This window comes from Furipterus horrens, unplaced genomic scaffold (assembly GCF_987537825.1).
Source record: "Furipterus horrens unplaced genomic scaffold, mFurHor1.1.pri manual_scaffold_11, whole genome shotgun sequence".
Lineage (NCBI taxonomy): Eukaryota > Metazoa > Chordata > Mammalia > Chiroptera > Furipteridae > Furipterus > Furipterus horrens.
In genome coordinates this window covers 97,167,050-97,186,711 of record NW_028327181.1, presented here as the reverse complement: position 1 = coordinate 97,186,711, position 19,662 = coordinate 97,167,050, and the positions used below count along the sequence as shown (strand labels likewise).

Here is a 19,662-nt window from a genome sequence, read left to right as displayed (position 1 = left end):
GCAAATTTGTTCTGTACACCCTTCAGCTCCTCTAGACCCCCGCTCCCCCAGCTCCTGCTGCCTCAGGGCCCGGTGCTGGGAGGGCACACATCTCCCAGTTTCAGGGTCATCAGAAGATGACAAATTATGGTGCATGAGCTGGTGCATTGTTTTTGTAAATAAAGTTTTATTGGAAACATAGCCACATTCATTTATATTGCGTGTGGTTGCTTTGGCTCCTGAGTTGAGAAATTGCCATTTGGCCCACAAAGTAGGATATAAAATATTTACTATTGGGCCTTTGAAGAAAACCTTTGCCAAACCCTGCTCTGACAGAACCAAAGCCTGCCTTATGCCAGGGAGGGCTGGGTTCAAATCTTAGTTTTTGTTTGTCTTTTAAAAAGGTTTTATTTACTTATATTTAGAGCTAGAGGAAGGGAGGGAGAAAGAGAGGGAAACATTGATGTGTGAGAGATACATCAACCTGCTGCCTCACGCCCCCAACCAGGGACCTGGCCACAGCCCAGGCCTGTGCCCTGACTGGGAATCAAACCAGAGACCCTTTGGTTTGCAGTCTGGCCCTCAATCTACTGAGCCATAGCAGCCGGGGCCGGATTTTAGTTTTAGGGAAAGGGTATCAAGGACTGGAAAAGATCAGAGTAACAGCTCAGTGGGGAAAATAGATCCCAGGGAAAATGAAGGCAGGAAGAGGGCTCATGGTCTGAAGGGAGACCTAGGGCTCAGGTGCGCCAGCCCCCAAAAGGAGGCCTGAGCTGCCAGATTTGCAAACTGATCTGTGTAGCAGGTGCATAAACCCCCAGGAGGCCAAGGCCCATTGTGTGCACCCTCCGTGGAGAGGCTGTCTCTCCTGCAGCCTGGAGGCTCGGGAGTGACCACCCTCGGCAGCGTGCGCAAGCATGTTTGTTAATCCAGTGCCTACAGAGCCCACGTCTGGTGCCAGGTCCTGTTCTGGGGGCTCAGAGCAGGTAAGGCTCTAAGGGCTCATGCTGGGGGTGGGTGAGGGACAAAACGCAACAATCAACCCGTGAGTAAGGTTAGATGACAGTGAGCGGTGGGGAGAAACTAAGGTCGTGTTAGGGGGCCGTGAAGGTGTTTCCAGGGGAAAGTCAGAACTTGGAGAATGAGAGGGGCTGGGGGGAGATGCCTGTCAGCAGCGGGAACGGCCGCCACGAAGGTCCTAAGGCAGCGTGTGGGCAGTCTGAGCCGGTGAGGAGAGGTCAGGCTGGGGAGGCCAGGTGGGGAGCAAGGGGAGGGCTGCTGTCATTCCGTCCTCAGTGCCTGGGATGGCTCCTGAGAAACGGTGAGAGGGGCGTACCCTCCTCTGGAAGCAGCTGGTCAGCCCCAGGGCAGCCTGACAGGGGCACATTTCTCCTGCTGAGCAGCACATGGGCTGGCCAGCCTCTCACCCCTCTTGAATGGGCTAGCAGCCCTTTGTTGGAGAGAGGCCCTCGCTCACCCAGTAGGCTAGGAGAGGAGGGCCGTCCTCATGCACTGGCAGGATTTTCAGGCCAGGGAGGGAATGGCAGACAGTGAGGCACAGGCGCTTGGCTCAGGATTTCCTGGCGTTTCCTGCCGGGGAGACCAGCCCCGCTATCAGGGGCAGCAGCCCACCGCTCCCTGACGTCAGCTCTCCTTCCTGTCAATGGGTTTCCTTTTCCGTCTGGGAAGACACGATTTCTGTCATCGGTCCATTGACCCTGTCATTCTAACCCTGGCACCTTCTGTTTGGGAAGGAGCGAGTGGACTCACGAGAAGGCAGCGAGTGAGTGGGACCCAGCTGATGTGCTTCTGAGCTGCCAGAGGGTCTCGAGGATAGATGCCTTCTTAAGGTCATCAGGTGTGACTGGAGAACCCCAGCAGCAGTAGGAGCGTCTGCCTGGACTGCCTGCCCCCCAAGCAGTCTGAGGGGCTCCCAGCTGACTCTCTGGGGCACCAGCCTTACCTGAGCAGGTCCTATCTGCTCTACTTATTCTCGCCCACAAGCCCCCATGATAGATGATATACCCTGGAGAAAAGAGTGTTTGTTTGTGGTCTTATCATGGAGATGTAACCATTTAAAAAATTGCTCAATCTTTGAAAACCATTATTTAAAATTTTTGCACTCTAAATGTGCATGTTCTGGGGCAAAGTTGTGGTTGCTTCACTCTGGTTGTACCTCTCTGACCGTTTCAAACTAGCCGTCAAGGCTAGAGACTCTCAGCGTGTGATTCAAAAGGCACTGGAACATTGCCTGCTGTTTACACTCAATGTAAATCCCGAATCTCCCAAACACAATGCTGCTGGCCTCAGGGTGTGTTTCTACAATTCATTAGAAATCGGAACTCCCCAGTGGGTCAGCACCGTGGTTGAATGTCTCACCTAACACCGCGCCCAGCAAAGCAGCACCTGCGACGTGAAGCAGCCGGCTTTTTTCGGATGGGTAGGGGGGTCTCCCGGTACAGCGGGTGCTCAGCTCTGGAGCATCATGGCTCAGCCATTCAGCAGTGTGACTCGGCAGCTACCCGGTGCCGGGCACTGTGCAGAAGTGGGGCCCTGAAACGGATGGTCTTGTTCCAGTTACTGGAAATTAGGAAATTTGATGATTCACCACTTCTTGCTTGGAATAGTTGAATCAAATTCCTTCTTATATTTGTAAAGCTATCTGAACTTAATGGAAAAATTAAAATCAATCTGAAATACTCGTTGATTGTAAACAATCTGGAAATTCTTGAATAGCACCAAATAACCAGTGCTAACATTTTGGTGTATTTACTTTCAGTCTGTCTGTACACACACTCCCGTTTCAATTTGTAACAAAATAAGATAAGCTCTATACTACTCTTTGGCAAGTTGGTTTTTACACTTATTGTCAATAAACATTCTTCTAGAACAAACATTCTTTTTTGTTTGTTTTTTCATTGTTTTTGTTGGAACAGACATTCTTCAAGAACATAATTTGTTATGGATGCAACCATTACTTACGCAACCAACTCCCGTCCTGTTGATTGCATTCACATTTTTAAATATTTTCCAAATCAGAAAGTTTATTTAGAAAGTTACAGAGGTAGCAGAAGTGAGCCAGGTGGGCAGTCTCGGCTCAGGAAACAAGTTCCAGGAGCGAAAACTGGATCCTAGGAGCTGAGGAGAGGGAGAGGCCAAGGTTATGTGCCTGGTGGAGGCGGGGAGGCACCGGTGTTCACATTTTTGACATAACGAACACGTGCTGAGACGAACATTCCTGTAGGCAACCTGTCATTGATTTGCTAGGGTAAGTTGGTGGAAGTGGAAGTCTCTGTGTTTTGCATTCAGTGTGTCTACATCCTTTTAACCTCACAACACAGATCCGTGCCCCCCCCCCCGCCCCCATAAGTAGGGAATGACCGTTTCCTACAGCTTTTCCAGTTTCCGAGTCCCAGCCCACGTGGGTCACCGAGGGAGCCGCCTGTTACAGCTCAGAGCTATTTCTCCCGCCTCTCAGAATCCTGGGATGTTTTCCTTTAAAAAAAAAAAAAAAAAGCTAAAAAATGTCCTTGGCTGTAGGGATGAGCGCCTTCAGTTTATCTGGCCATGGAACCATCCCATCCCGGGCGGGCGCAGGTGACAGCGGGTGTCTCCGTCGCCTGCACACACTGGGGGGCTGCGGGCCGCGGGGCTGACAAGGTGAAAATGGTGGGGCTCTCCGTGCTCAGAGCACGAGGGGAATCAGCGGTAACCCGGCGTCGCGCAGGTCTAACCCACACCCCAGGGGAGGTGCCTCGGCGCACGCTCGGCCGGACTGGATCACGGGGTCTGCAAGGTATAGGGCCCCCGATTATCCGTCTGAATCCGGGCGATGGCTGGCGACTGCGCCCCGGCGCGCAGCACACCTGTGGTCCCCCGCCCGCCCCGCCGCACCTCCGGAGGAGAACCCGAGGCTGCAGGCTCCGGCGCCAGCGCGGCGCGCGCCCTTGTCAATAAAGTTCGTGCGCGCCGGAAGCGGAAGTGGCGAGTCTCCATGGCGGCGGCGGCGGCCCGGCCGGTGTTCTGGAGGCGGCTGCTGGGCCTGCTGCCTGGCCGGCCCGGGCTCGCCGCGCTCTTGGGGCGCCTGTCCGACCGCCTCGGCAGGAGCCGGGACCGCCGGCGCAGGAGGTGAGAGGGGCGGCGGGGACGCGCGCCCGCCCGCCCGCCCGCGCCGCGGCGTCGCAGGGAGGCCCCCCGTGTCCCCGCCCCCGGGCCCGCCGCCGCGGCAGGCTCCCCGGCTCCTTGCCTTGGCCTCCCGGGGGGACGCGGCGGCCCGGGCCCCTAGCCTTTCCTGCGCCTCGCCGTGCGCGGAGGCGAGCCGGCCGGCGGCCGCGTGCACGTGCCCCGCGGGGCCGCGTGTGCCCTCTGGGGAGGGGTGTGACAGGCTTGTCGCGAGAGCCGCTGCGGGCGCGGAGGGGTCTTTCCTGGCGCACAGAACCCCGGCTGCGCCGTGACCCGCGGGCGTGAATCGGCCCCGCGGGGACTGTGTGCACGCAGCGTGTCTCACGTCCTGCGGAGCCGCAGTGAGGCAATCCTGAGTCGGGGCCGCTCAGGCCGGGGAGGAGGAAGCACTCGAACCCCCTCTGCCAAAGCTCTCCAGAGGGCCCGCGTCCCGGAAAAGCGCCGAAGTGAGTTACGTAAGCCGTGAAGTGGGCTTTGCAGCCGTTCGGTCGGGCAGCGGTCTTTCAGAGTAAACATCTGCCAAGAACATGCTGAACTCGGAGGCCTGCTGCTGTTGCTAAGACTGAAAAAAAAAAAATTTCTCTCGTGTTCAAATGCTGCTTTAAAAAAAAGTTTTTAAAAAAATGAGATTCGAGCTTTACACTTGATCCGTAGGGAAAAAAAATCTTCGAACTGCATCCTTTGCTAGAGTTTGCATTATCCTAGATTATTTATTTATTTTTGGGGGACCCCCCCGCTCAGACTTAAGACACTTTATGATCTTATAAAGGACAATGGGCGAAGGTCTCATGCTCCTCTAGCTGCTCCAAGCTGGACATGGTCACCGTCCTACCTATCCTTGGGTCCAGACATCCCTAATAAGAGTGGGGGTGTGGAGGGGAGGGCGGCCCTCCCACATGGGGCAGGATCGTGTAGACTCCAGGTCAGGTCACTGTCCCCAGACCACGGCGTGCTCGGTTTCACCGGCTGGCATCCTTGTTTTTGGCCACGTCGTGATGACGTGGCCTTTCCTGTCTCTCCGTGGTTATAAGACTTCTCTCCACGAGTGTTCAGTTGGTTATTCCAGACGATTTCTCCACAATTAAGTTGTAAGTCCAGACTGGTCCTGGGAGGAGGTTAGTGTAGCTTCCACGTACTCCTCCGCGGTCTTGGATCTCCACGTTATCCTAGATTTTTATCTGTGGCTGCTTGTGTGAGGTTTGACCTCCTGGCCTTGGGTGCTGACCACCGTGTGTGGTCCAGTCACCTTGCTGATTGTAGATATGGGGAGGAACTTGCTTCATACTGGATGACGGGGGAAGATTTTCTGCAAAAAGGTTTCATTTAGGGGAACTTTTAGGTGATAGAATCAGGACAGATAAAACTCTTGGAAGCCTGCTGATCAGAAAGGCTTTTACAATTCATATCAGTGGACACAGAAGGGGTAGGGGCCGCCTCTCCATTTTCTGTACCTGGTTCTGAGCAAAGACCAGGCCTTTCCAGTGGGCCTAGATTATGTCTGCGTCCTAGCATCAAGCCGCTGAGAAATTTGGTTTCAAGTTTCAAGAAATGTTCTCTCCTTGAAGATGTTTAGGTGATTTTGTCATTTCTCTGTATGTGTTTAAAGAATATGGAAATGCTTCGTTATTAATTATTGTTTAACATTGGAATTGATTACTAAAGGATGTTGGGCAATCTCCACAAATTCTTCTGAAAAACATTTCTCTTGAGTGTCTTTTTGGGGGCAGGGGGTGGGTGGGCATTGTGCCAATGAGCGTAGTCTGAATTGACTTCCCAGCCTTTTTTGTAAATGATGTCAGTGGGTACAGTGTGTGTGTGTTCCCGTGTTTCCTTTTGATTAAGTGGGGGGAGAGAGTTGTTCTTCTGGGCCAACAGTTCCACCAGAAACTCAGTTAAATCACAAACACAGAAACACAAATGTCAGAAATTTGTATCTCATGATCCCTGGCAGTCATGCTTGTGCTCTGACCAGTATTGCCAGCGTACTGTAGGTTTCTGACTCTTCCTTTGCCTTTTCCCGTTTGCAGGTATTTTTCTGATTCTTTGTGGCCTTGATGTTGGGAGTTACTCATGTCTGGACGGCCACTCACCCCTGGCTGCTAGCTTTCGTTTCTTCTCCCTTGTTCAGTTGCACCTCCCAATTCCCCATTCCCCGAATGATGTGGTTTCTTGTAACTCCGCTCATTGATTCATTGATAATAGTTCTGTGTAGTTGTGAACTGAAATTATTTCAGATTTCAGCTTGCCATTCTGACTCAGCTGTTGGGGTGCCTGGTGAATCCTCGTGGCTAGCAAGACGCTAGTGAGAGGGAACGTTTCCTTTCCTGCAGTGGTTTCCTTTCAGTTACAGAGACAGCCACGGTGACAGAGAACTCTGCTGAACATTTCTGATAATTACTGATCCAGAAACACTGCTGTTTTCTCTGAAGCAGGCCTCTGACTCATCATTACGGATTGCTGGATTCATTCATTCAGCATGTGTACAGAGCACTGCTGTGCTGTGCTAGGTAACTCAGAAGCAAAGATAAGACATAAGATGATCAGACCCAAAAGCAACAATAATAATAAAGTAAGGTGGAAAAAGTCATGGCCATACCTAACAGGCACACCTGGAAGTCATGGAAGGCTTCCTGGTGGTGGTGATCTCAGAGCCGCATTCTGGAGAGTAGGTGTAGGCTAGGTGAAGAATGGGGGAATGGCTTTTTAGGAAGGGTAGTGAGTGACATGGGCTGATGATCACAGCAGCAGGGAATCGTAGTCCTGAGTTTCCACAGGTGCTCACACCATTTCCAGGGGCTGCCAGGGGGTACTGAATAGGGAAGGGAGGGACAGAGGAGCTGGGAGTAAGCCAAGACCAGAGGAGGCAAGCCCTGAGATTCTGTGTAGTTTCTTTTGCTAATGGTCTAGGCCTAAGGTGGTGGAGCTTATAGGAAGTCAGGGACAGGGGGAGTAGGGGAGAGGGCTAAGGGAGTCATCTCTGACGGGGGTAGGCCATGTTCCTGACTTGGATGACTGCTGAATGGCCCTGTGCTTCGCTAAAACATGGAGTAAGAAAGGACCAGGTTTGGGGGATGTTGATTAGCATCCAGCTGCGTCCACGTGGAGTGCTCAGTGTTCAGCTGACTGTGGCAGATCTGGGGCCCAGGGTGGGGGGACAGACACTTCAGATAGTGTTTGGAGTCATCAGACTACAGAGAACTGACTTGTTATGTGGAGCAGATGAGACCTAGTGGGCAATGTGTCAAGAGGGCGTTAGTTCATCTTGAACTTGCCTGCCATACAAGGAAATATTTTTTCTGCGGCCTGCTTTAAAAAACACACAACTGTTTTCAATTTGAGCTACATGTGCAGAAAAGCCTTTGTTTTTGAAACTCAAGTCCTGTTTTCTCTATTCTAGGTGTGTGTGTGTTGGAGGGGAGTTGGGGTGGGGGCTCACTTCTCTGAGTTATAAGAGGGAAACATAACTTGCAGATTCTTCTTTTTATCAGATTTTCTTACGTTTTGATGGCAGATCAGCACACTCTTGTTCAACTGGGTAGTGGTTTTGGCTCTGAGGGACCACCAGATTTCCAGAAATGACTTTCTTTGAACTTGACAATGCTAGCACCCAGTCCTCCTGACTCATTAGAGTTTAGTAGGGTCATCTCTTGGTCTATTTATAGCCATAGAAAGGGTGGGAGGGAGAGACTTCGAATAAAAGCATGATTTCCCCCAAATAATTCAAGTTTGACCTTTCAGGGAATTGAAATAAGATTTACAATGGGCTGACTTTTAAATTGTAGCTTCATTAATTTAATATTAACACTTGTCTCCTCTAAGCCCATTGACGCTGGTGGTGAGTCAGGCTGGGTCATCAGTTGTGTGGACAGAACTCAGGCTGGCATTGAAGTTCTAATAGGTAATCCCCTTGTAAACACATGCTCTGATGGATGTAAACGGCTTGTTTTCAAGGCTGCTGGGAACAGGCTGGTCGCAGCGGGTCGGATTCCTAGAACATGTGACTGGCTCTTGTCCCGCACTTAGATACGCCTCGTGCATGTGGCCAACTAAGCGGAGTTATAGACTCGATTTCTGGCCCCTTGATGTAATCGGTTTCTTTTGGGCAAGTCAAGAGGAGGGTCACCCGGCCAGTGCACAGCCAGATACTGGCCTCTGGGCCCCTGGGCGGCCCTTCTTGGGGGAGGTCAGCGGGCCGGGGTCTGTCGTAACCTGCGAATCCGGGAATCCGCCGGCTTCCCTGGCAGGCTGGGTCTTGCGTTAGACAGGAAGGGCCGCCCCCAAGGCCGGGCTGCAGGAAGTGCAGCACCCGCACCTTCGGGGAGTTTCGAGCCTTTCTCAGGAAGTGCTATGACTGTTGCTTTTTTCTCATTAGTTCACTTTTTTCTTTTTTCTTTTTAACATTTAAATGTATGAGTGAATGGGAAGGGTGGCTTTTTCTCAAAAACGTAGTTTCTGAAAATCTGGCAATCTGGAGAGGTGTTTCTTTTCGAGCTTCTGTCTTTTGAAGGGGACCCAAGCCACAGAGCTTTGTACCCCGAATCTTACCTTCGAGTCCCTGAAGGCTCATGGGGCTCTAGGCCGTGGCTCTGAGCCTGCGGTCGCGGAGACTTGAAACCCCGCACGGTCCGGGGTGGAGCTGAGGTTCGCGTCTGAGGACGGCTGTCCGGCACCCCCATGTTCTTTGATCGGAGCCCCACGTACCCTGTTTTGAAAAAGCCCGAGGAGGTCGGCCTGCTTACTTGTGTCTGGGGTCCACACTGAGCACGAGGGAGCTCCCAGGACCTTCAGGCACATTGTCACACACCGGGATGCCGGGAGAGTGCCCGGCGTGGCCACGTTTCCACGGGGCACTGGCAGCAGACCCGCCTGCAGTTTGCGAGGCTGCCTTGCTAGCGGGGTGTCCATAGCACCTGCGCAGCTGCTCTGCTTGGGCTGAGTGTTCTGAACTCACGCCCCATGTCCGCCCCATGCCTCTCCCGAGGGCCTGGGCTGCGCTGTCCTGTCCGGGGCCAGGTAGGGTTCCACTGTCGTCACTGAGCGGCGGCCTCCAGCCCAGGGTCTCGGGGACAAGCATGTCCATGCACACTGTCCGCAGTCACGGCAGCTCAGATGTGGATTCCTCTTAGACCGGGGAAGAAGCTGTCCTCCCCTCCGTGCCCCCGCCCTTCACGCGCATGGCGTCCCCTCTGTCGCCCTGCTGCCCACCTTCCATTCCCTCGCCTGGGCCCGTCTGGGGGGAGGAGTGGGGCCCCAGCTCAGGGGTCCAGCCCCCTCCCCAGGTCAGGAGGAAATTGGTCTGCAGATTCCAAGGGAAGCCTTAAACCATGTGGCTGAACCTGTCCCTAGAGTCAGGCGCCCTGTGGGTGCTGGAGCCTGTGCTTTGGAGAGGGTGTCAGTCCCGTTTCACTTTTAGAATCACAGGCTGGGGATCAGTTTGCATTGCTTCTTTGGGGTTTGAATGTCGAGTGCCCCTGCTCTTGCCTGAGCCCTGTTCTCTAAACGCCCCTGATATGCCGGAGTGTGAAGAGGGCCTGCGAGGAGCCCCCAGCCCCCGCCCTTCCTCCTCTCTGGGACTAGAAATGGGAGCTAGGTGGTATCAAGAGCGGGATGATGGGAGCCCAGGTCTAGATGTGGGGTGCGCGCGTGCGTTTGTGCTGCTCAGTTCCCTAAACGTGAGCGGCCAGGGCTGTGGGCTCTTGGTAGAGAGAGCCCAGCTCCCTGCCTCTTAGGTGCCCGGAGGTGAGGTCCCTAACCCGTACATGAGGGCAGTCCCGGTGCAGGGGCTCAGCCCCAGGGTTCCCCCCGCTGCTAGCAGCGGGGACACCTTTTCTGAGAAAATCCCCGGGGGCTCCCTAGTGGAAAACGGGAACTAACCCCCCTGGGGCTCCTGCTGAGGTGGGAGAAAACAAGTGTCCCTGAGCAGGCGGTGGAGAAGCTGCTGTGGGAGCTCAGCCTGGCTGTCACTGCGGGGCCTTTAGAAGACACTTTGCACCCTCTCCAGGTTCCTCCTTGGTTAAGAAACGGCCACTGAGGCTGGGCCTCCTTCGCAGCGAATCTCTGAAACCCGTTGGCTTCTTGCTGCTGCTACTCAAAAAAAACAGACCTGTCAGTCCACAGATTAAACAGGGAGTCACCAGAAAAAGCCCTCAACAAATCTTGGATTGAGGCCCTGGGGGGACATTCCAGGGAGAGCTGCCTGGCAGGGGCGACACCGGCCCACGGAGGCCCTAAGCGCCTGTGCCCTGCATGCCCGCACCTGCCAGAGCACCTCTCCCAGTGGGACAGAGGTGGCTGTGGGCCGGCACCTTTGCAGATTCCTGGGCTGCCTGTTGAGACCCTCCTGGGCTTTTCTGGCATTTTCTGTGTTGTTCTCCTATAATTCCAGGTGGGCAAGCTTGTGAGGCCACCAGGTTTGTGGGAGGCGGGGACCATGCCTGGTCCTTCATCTGGGCCCTCCACGGTGCATGATAGGTGCTCATGTGGGGACTTGGATGGAGGCCCAGGTTGTCACTTGCTGTCCCTGGGATCATGCGCCAAGGAGGTGTTTCCTCATCTTGCCTGTCGCCACGGCCCTCAGGAAGGGTGTGTGGCCACTGACTGCATGGCCTGGGGCGGTGGGTGAGCCGAGTCTCTCCAAGGTCTGTGCGCCGCGGACCCGGCTGTCAGGTTGGGAGAAGAGCTGGTCTTACGCTGCTGTGGGGTTTCCCACCTCAGACAGACAATGTCTAATTAACGCATCGTAGACCTCGGCCGCCTTCGGGGCGTCAGATCGATTGGCTGGTGTGCCACTTTCCCCGGTCTCTGGTTTTCCTTGGACTGGAGGATCACTGGAGGATCACTGCTCTCCTGGGAGGCAGCCTCCCGCGCAGCCGGAGGACAGCCTACAGTTTGGGGAACCGAGGCAGCAGCCCTTGTGCAGCGTCCAGGCCTTTCATTTGTAAGCTGGGGAAGTGTAGCTGATGCTGTTCATGGTGCGGTCACCACCCTTCAGAGGCAGCGGGAGGGACACCTGCCCTCCGCCTCTGCCCTCCGAGGCTTCCCAGGATCCAGGGAGCCACACCTTCCCGGCTGACAAGTTTTCTTGGCGCCGAGGTGGCTGTGACACACCGGTGGGCTTTCTGGGAAGCGCGGCTGAGGGCCATCTGGTGTCTGTGCGTGGCTCCGTGCAAACCCTGGGAAGATTCAGGCTTCCTCACGGGCCCAGCGGTGAGGTCATCTTCCTGGAATCTGCGGCCCTGGGGCCCCGGAGGGGTTTAAGCGTCCTTTCCCCAGAGGCCTTCCTGAGCTGAAAGGTCACACACACTGGGGAGGGTCTTCCTGCTGTCGTTTTCGGGAATTTGGGTTAGAGCTAGGTCGGTGCTGCAGGTGGTCCTCCCTGTCCCCGCAGGTGCCCCAGCCCTGGGGCAGTGGGGATGGCTTCAGGGCCAGGGCCTGCGATCTCAGCCTCAGGGCACTGCAGGGCGCACTGTGGCCTCTGGAGGTTGCCCAGCCAGCCCAGGGGAGGCGTGTGGCCCTGGGAACATGTGTCCTGGGGAAGGGACAGTGTCCTCGCTGCCGTTGCCTCTTCCTGCTTCAGCGTTTCTCTCCATATCCAAGTAGTAAAGGGAACACTTTATACCTTTGAGTATATTTTATTTTTTTAATTTTACTTTTTGGGTCAAAACCTAATTAATTAAATTGGTGAGCACACTTTGTTTTTCTGGGTCCTTCCCTGAGTAAAAGCCCCTTTTATCTCGTAGCCACACAGCTGGGCTCTGGGCTGCAGCCGTTACTCAGGCCGACATGCCTCTGTGCCCGGCAGCCCTCCAGACTCTCGCCGGCCGGGTGTTGGGGGGCGGTGGTAGCCACGCGGTGGCGTCGGGAGCTCCCTGTGGCTGTGGCATCCACGTAAGGTTTGGGGCTGACCTGCAGGCGCCGGCATATCTCAGGTGGCTTAGCCTGCAGGGGCTGAAGGGAAGACCTTTTTGTAGGGTTTGAGTTGGGCTCACTTAAAATGGTCTAGAAAAATCTGAAATTAGTGAAAAAAAAAAAGATATATTTCCTCCTCCCCGGAGAGAGGCTTCTGAGGAAGTACTTGAGAAGTGTAACCCTTTGCGTGTCTCTTTAACCAGGTCACCATGGCTGCTGTTGGCTCCTTTGCTGTCCCCGGCTGTCCCCCAGATCACCTCCCCACCTTGCTGTCTGTGTCCAGAGGGGGTGCACAGGTTCCAGTGGATCCGAAACCTGGTCCCAGAGTTTGGGGTCTCCAGCTCTCACGTCAGGGTGCTCTCTTCCCCTGCTGAGTTCTTTGAGCTCATGAAGGTGAGTTGTGTCCAAGGGACAAAGTGACGGATGTTTGAGCCGGGGCTCTGGGCTTACGGCTGGGCGAGGCCTGGGCAGAAGCGCCTTTAGTTCTGGAAGTCTTGGATGGTTGCTCAGTGGACTCCCGCGGGTTCTGCCGGTTGGTCTTCTGCGCCACTGATGGTTGCGTCCACCGTGATCAGAAGCTCCTCTGTTGCAGCTCCTGCAGAGCAGCGCAGAGCCTGGGGGCAGAGGGTCAGGACTGGGTGCTCCCTCTGTCCCGTGTTGAAGGTGGAGCCCCCTGGGAAGGAGGTTAGGGTTAGTGTGTGTGCGCCACACGGCCTGTCCCCGCTGAAGACGCTGGGAAGAAACGCACCTGGTTCTAGTCAGGGCACGGTCCCCCACTGCCCCGGGGAGCACCTCCAACGCGGGTAGCGTCGTCTTGGTAGGCGTCATGTGCAGAAATGAAGACCCAAACGGCCCCCGGGTGGGATTTGATATGTAAGAAGTGGCCGGAAGCCTCTCATTCAGTCTTCACTTACAGTGAAGGCATTTGCAGTTAACTGGAAAATTTGGACTCTGGTGTGAGGCCCTCATAATCCTGATTCTTTTCTGTGACTGTCTGAAGTTTGTGCCTGGTAGAGATGCCAAACTCTGCACTTGGGAGGTCCATGCGGGTGTTTCTGCCATGTCTGGTTATTCGTGGTTAAACTGCTAATTGGAATGAGTCATTCAACACTAGTTAATTTTTATTGACATGAACTCTGAGTTCATATTAACAATGATGCTAGAATTAAGGTATGAGGAGGCCAGACAGGCAGAATGCTGGGAGGTAAAGGAAGTCTGTGCCGAGATTCACGTTCCTGCAGCAGCATGAACTCTTGTGCACGTGAATGCTTGCACACTTTCTCTCCTTTTGCCCCGTTGTTCCGTGGATCCACACGTGGCTTCATTCCTGGCTGGCTCATTCCAGAACGCGGTGTGTGCATCTGTGTGTACATGCACATGTGTGTGCGCATGTGCGCACACGCACAGTCCCCCCCTTCTCCTGCCCATCCATGTTTTTGTAGCACTGATGCTGATGCTGTTTGCCCTTTGCTTCTACATGGTTCTCCGCTTGGCTTGAAGAAACAGGCTCCTCTTAGTGTCCCAGTTGAGTCTGGGTGAACGACTGAGTCTCCCCCTGGGGATCCACTGCGCACCTGCCTGGTGGGTGGGCTGCGGAGGCCAGGAAGGGCCTGGGGGCCCAGCCGTCTGGAGAGGAGCCCAGGCCTTTCCCTGCCCGCTGCGCTGGGTCGTGGGCGGATGCCGGCACATGATGCACTGGGCGGGATGCTGTTCCCCAGGACGGACAGAGCGACCTGTGTTTTCTGGGAAAAGCGTGCGGCTGCGTGCCGCCTGGCGCCCCGGCTGGCAGCACAGCGGGGCTGGAGTCTGCAGTGAACGGTCAGGGGGTCTTGCTGGACCTGGAGTGCCTCTTGTCTCCTTGGTGGTTTTCCTGCTTTTCTCTTTCTTCACAATCACTTTCCCCGCAAGCCTCCATCTTACTAACAAAACAGAGGACACTTGGGAGAGTCTTTTGTTTTCTTCCTCATTTGGAAGCCTTTTCCCATTGGTGTTTATGGATTTATCCAGTCAAGATGTCCCTCTTATGTTGACTTGTAGGCTGTGGGTGCGAATCCCGGCTGGACTGGAAGGCACAGGCCGAGCTTTTAGAGCCCTCCCCCCCGCCGGGCCCCGCCCCCTCCCTCCGCTGGGCCCGTCCTTCTGTGTGGCGTCCCTGGCTGGTGCTTCAGTCCTTCCTGCCCCGGCTGCCTCCCCCAGGCTGTGCCCCTGCGGCCCCCGAGGTGGAGTCGGTTGTCCCCAGGCGGCTGGCGCAGGACTGGGGAGGGGACACCGGCTGTTGGACTAATGCGATGTGTCATCTTTAAATGTTGGGATGTTTTGTTTCTGTGCCTCAATACCTGTCTGTTTGCATTTCAGAAGTAGTGCCTGGCATGGGCGGGGTGGGGTGGAGCGCAGGTTTGCGCCTGCACCCTCCTCCTCCAGCTCCGCTCCGAGTAGTGGGTGTGCACGCCCTGCGCCCTCACACGTGCTGGCGTGTGCCGGGTGCGAGCATGGCTTGCATTCTGTTCAGTGACTTGCTGTTGCCTCTCCGCGGTGCAGTGTGGCTGTCCTCCCAGGCTGGTGTGCGCAGACGCCTTCCGTAGTGTCTCATGCAGTTAGATCCCACTTTCCTCTCAGCCGGGGCAGTTTCAGGAGGACCGTGGGCCCTGACTTGGTGGGTTACCATACACCTTTTGGACTTGCTTTAAATATATATTTTTAAGTGTATTTTATTGGTTACACTGTTATAGTTGTCCCAAGTTTTCCCCCTTTGTCCCCTCTGCCCAGTACCCCCCTTCCCTCCAGCAGTCCCCCCTCCACCTTAGTTCATGTCCATGGGTCGTGCGCGTAAATTCTTTGGCTTCACCCTTTCCTATGTTATTCTTAACTCCCCGCTGTCTATTGTGTACCAACCAATTATGCTTCTTAGTCCCTGCACCATCTCCCCAGTTCTCCCCCTTCCCCCTCCCGGCTGATAACCCTGCAAATTATCCCCATACCTATGATTCTGTTCCTGTTCTGGTTGTTTGCTTAGTTTGTTTTTGTTTTTTAGATTCAGTTGTTGATGGCTATGAGTTTGATGTCATTTTAGTGTTCGTAGTTTGGATCTTCTTCTTAAATAAATCCCTTTAACATTTCATATAATAAGGGCTTGGTGATGATGAGTTCCTTCAGCTTTACCTTGTCTGGGAAGCACTTTATCTGCCCTTCCATTGTAAATGATAGCTTTGCTGGATAGAGTAATCCTGGTTGTAAGTCCTTGCGTTTCATCACTTTGAATACCTCTTGACAGCCCCCCCCCTTTTTTTAAAAGATTTTATTTATTTTTAGAGAAAGGGGAAGGGAGGGGGAAAGAGAGGGAGAGAAACATTGATGTATCAATCAGTTACCTCTCGCACACCCCCAGCTGGGGACCTGGCCTGCAACCCAGGCATGTGCCCTGACCAGGAATTGAACTTGAAACCTTCCAGTTCGCAGGCTGGCACTCAGTCCACTGAGCCACACCAGCCAGGGCTTTATCACTGGTGTTTTGAACTCTGTATCTGATAGGTTGGTTATCTCTGTTTCGTTTAGTTCTTTTTCTGGGGTGTTGTTCTGTTCTTTCATTTGGGCCATATTTCTCTGCCGCCTCAATTTGGCAGCCTCCCTGTGTTTGTTTCTGTGTATTAGGCAGAGTTGCTTTGACTCCCTGTCTTAGCGCACCTGTTAAGTTGTAAGGGGCGGAGCCTTAGGTGTTTGCCAGGGTGGGGCCCCCCACTTCACTGCTTTGTGGTGCTGTATGTGGAGGGGGGTGATTTGGGGGGGGGCAGTGCTGCTGCCTGGCTGCTGGAGGCTTGCTCGGCCCTTGCCCCATTTCCAGTCACTTCACCCCTTTCCCGTATGCGACTGGCGCCCTTCTAGCTGTTACCCTGGTGGTGGTTCCTAGAGTGGGTGGGTTTGTGCAACTTTTTGGGCTGTGTGGGCCCTTCAATCGGACTCTCCTGTGAGATCAGCAGTTTCTTCCACTACCTCAGTCCCCACTGGTTTTTGCAGCCAGAAGTTACGAGGCTTTGTTTTCCTGGCACGGGAACCCTGGGCTGCATGGTCTGGCCTGGGGCAGGGATCATTAGCTCTCAAGGTGGCCCTCCCGTTTTTTAGTCACCACGCATGAATGTGGGACCTCCTGTTTCGGGGGCTCCTGCCACATAGCATCCTCTCTGCCCCTCTACCCGGCTGTATGAACATGGTTTCTTTAAATCCTGGGTTGTTGGACTTCCATATAGTTTGATTTTCTGGCAGTTTTGGGTGTTTTTTGTTTTGAGGTTAGTTGTGCTTCTTCTTATGGTTGCGTGAGGAGGCGAAGCGTGTCTACCTGTGCCTCCATCTTGACTGGAAGTCCTGGGCTTGCTTTAGGTATTAACTGGTGAAGATACAGAATAGTTCAGCATGGGATGATTTTTGCCTCCAAGGCTAAAGGACTATATTTTCTCAGCAAACTATGAAATGATGATTGTGGATTCTGATTTGTCTCTTCTCTTTCAGGGGCAGATACAAGTAGCCAAGAGACGGGTCGTGATGGCGTCTCTCTACCTGGGGACAGGCCCTTTGGAACAGGAGCTGGTAAGGTTTAAGGGGAGGTGGTCCTGGTGGGAGCAGCGAATTGCCTCTGGACCTCCTGCTTGGCCCCCGTCTCATGGCTGGCTCGTGCTCCCACTGCCCCCAGAGACTGGGCCTGTCGGGAGGACAGTGAGGAGGGTGCGGGGAGGCCTCGTCCTAGGCCTCTGGCCTTGCTGGCCAGTGTCCCCTTCACCCAGTCCAGGGGTCCCCAGATCTGGCCTGCCGCATGCTTTTTTCTGGCCTGTGAGCTAAGACCGGATTTTACTTTTTCAAATGATTGGGATAAAATAAAAAGAAGAATATTTGTGCTTCATGAAAGCATATGAAATGCAAATTCCTGTATCCATAAATAAAGCTTTATTGGGACGTTGCCACTCTCACCCATGTTTCGTCTGAGGCTGCTTTCTTGCTACCGTGGCCGAGCTGGGTAATCGTGACAGAGACCATCTGGCCCGCAAAACCCAAATATTTACTCTCTGGCCCTTGACGGAAAGGCTTCCTGGTCTCGTACTGGACAGATGAGCCAGAGTGCCTGCGGGGCTGGCGTCACGTGCCAGGTCTGCGGCCGGCCGTGTTCTGCCTGGACTGGCTGTCATGCCACGCTTGTCGCCTGGAGTGGCACTGGCCGCACTTCCCGCAGTGCGGTCCCGGCACCGGTCCCGGTGCGCAGGCAGACCCGTGGGGGGAGTTGGAGTGGGTGTGAGCGAGGTCGGCGTGCTGTCCCAGTTCCCCGGGGGTTTTCTGCTCCGCGGTGGTGCGATGCGCCCGCTGCCCGTAGGAAGGGCTGTTCTTGGCTCCCCCCGTCCAGAAAGCCACAGGTAGGAGCTGGGCAGTAACGGGTTGGGGTGTGGGGAACGACAGGGAGGCGAGTGAACATGAGTGTGTCCCCCTCCTCCTTCCCTTCTGAGGTGGGAGGCCGCCTGTTTCCTGGACGCTCGTAGCCACAAAATCCTCCCGGAGAAGAACGTCATGTCCGACCCGTGGAGAGTGGCCGGTGGGCGGCTGTGTCTCGGGTCCATTCATTCGCCTCATGTTTACTGGTGCCTCCCACGAGCGGGCGTGGCTGGCCCCGTCTGTGCGGACGCCCTGGTGAGGGCGCGTGGAAGCTGGCGTCTGGGGAGCACCTTCAGGAGTGGCAGCGTCCACGCCTGACCCACAGACCCCTCTCCTGTGAGGCCCAGGCTGGAGAGGGGTGTCAGGTGGCATTTTCTGCTGACCGTCCCCCAGGTGGTCTCAGATGAAGGTTTTGGCTTCTGAGCGCTGAAGGGGCTGTGTTCAGGGAAGGGGGCGGGCCACTGGCGGGCAAGCTGATTCATTCTTAACACAGAATCATCCCCTGGATCTCAGACTTCTCTTCCTCTGGGTTCATTTCTTGGTAGGTGGATTGTCTGGAAAGCACTCTAGAAAAGTCACTCCAAGCAAAGTTTCCTTCAGACCTCAGGGTGTCCATTCTCTTGGACTTCACACGGGGCTCGAGAGGTAGGTCTGGTGCCTTCCCCGTGCACCCCCTGATTTTTCCTCTCAGAGCCTCTGTTTCGGGGAGGCCTCTTGCCTTCCTGTCCCCGGCCACAGGGCGAAGCTGTTCGAAAGCGGGCCGGCCAGCCCGGGACTGTCTGATGACCTGAGCCAGGAGTCCGCAGCATGGGGCTGCACGCGCAGCGGAGGACAGCTAGGGCCTAGGAGTTGTTCTGACTCTCTGGACTGACCTGCTTTGGGCAGGTTGTGATTTGGGTTTAGATATGTCACTAAGGCTCATCTCCTGGCCCTGTGTCCTTTGAGTGGCTTCATTCTCCGGGTGGTAGCCTCTGACATCCAGGCCACACCCACCATGGCACCTTGTCCACCGGGAGAGCCTGCTTCCCTGGTGGTCAGACCAGAGCCGCCATGTGTGCAGCCCGGCCCGGCCCAGGCCTGGTGCTCTCCCCTGTGGCGTGGGGGTGTGGGCTCAGTGGGTCGAGTCCTCTGCACCCAGAGCAGAAATGCCAACAGCGGGGGGTCGGGCAGTATCCCCAGGAGGAGGTTGGGCATGGTGACCAGGAGGTGGACGAATGGGTGCTGGTGGGTGAAACAGGCGTCTACTATGCCGACCACATCAGGCCTGCCCTGAGACGGGCGGGTGTCCAGAACAGAGGCTGGCCCAGGGCTCCTCTGCCTAGAAGCAGCGCCAGGTGGCTGACCGGTTTGGGCAGGCGGCACAGGTGAACGTGGGCTCGTGTCAGGTGGTTCCACACGGTTGGCTGGCGGTTTTTCCTGGGGTGAATCACCTGTCCCTTTTCTTTGCTCATCCCCGTATTCAGGTAGGAAGAACTCCCGCACAATGCTGCTTCCGCTCTTACAGAGGTTTCCAGAACAGGTCCGCGTCTCCCTCTTTCACACCCCGAACCTCCGCGGACTCCTGCGGCTCCTGATCCCCGAGCGCTTCAATGAGACCATCGGCCTCCAGCACATTAAGGTTTACCTCTTTGACAACAACGTCATCTTGAGCGGGTGAGTTCGTTTCCTTCCATCGGGATCTCCCTTTGGGGTTCTCCGGGGTGGGACGCAGAGAAGGGGAAGCCCCGTCTCCGTGAGCCTCCGAGAACCCGCTTGTACGGTTTTAACCGGCCTGCCTTCCACGGCGGGTCTTCCTCAGCACTGTGTCTGCCTGCAAGCTGAAAGCCCTCAAAGAGTGGATAAGAGAGCCAGGGCTGCCAGGGTGTGACAGCGGCTCAGGTGTCTGTGGACAGATGGATGGATGAAGAAGAGGCGTGCGCACGCACAGTGGCATGTTGTTCAGTAAAGAGAAGGGGACCTTGCCGTTTGTGACGGTGAGGGTGTGGTGCTGAGTGAAATACGTCAGACCAAGAAGGTGATGACCTCACTTGTATGTGGAATCTAAAAATAACGAACGAGCAACAAAACAAAAGAGAAACGGACCCACACACAGAACAGGCCGATGGCTGCCAAGGGGGGGGGGCGGTGGGGATAAAGAAAATTAAGTCTAAATAAAACCGTATCATACTTTCTTCGTTGTAAAAC

The 19,662-nt window shown here is 55.0% G+C and overlaps 1 protein-coding gene across 2 annotated transcripts in view; it reads left to right on the top strand.

Moving 5' to 3' along the window:
• Positions 1–3,947: 3,947 nt before the first annotated feature.
• PGS1 (phosphatidylglycerophosphate synthase 1) overlaps positions 3,948–19,662 on the top strand; it is a 34,882-nt gene continuing 19,167 nt past the window's right edge. Inside the window, exons 1-5 of one of the 2 annotated variants that reach the window (XM_090291854.1) lie at positions 3,948–4,107; positions 12,273–12,462; positions 16,570–16,647; positions 18,024–18,127; positions 18,946–19,131. In XM_090291854.1, coding sequence (XP_090147980.1) covers positions 3,974–4,107; positions 12,273–12,462; positions 16,570–16,647; positions 18,024–18,127; positions 18,946–19,131 — 692 coding nt within the window. In that variant the 5' untranslated portion in view covers positions 3,948–3,973. The remainder of the gene's footprint in view (positions 4,108–12,272; positions 12,463–16,569; positions 16,648–18,023; positions 18,128–18,945; positions 19,132–19,662) is intronic. The other variant, XM_090291853.1, reaches the window with a different exon arrangement.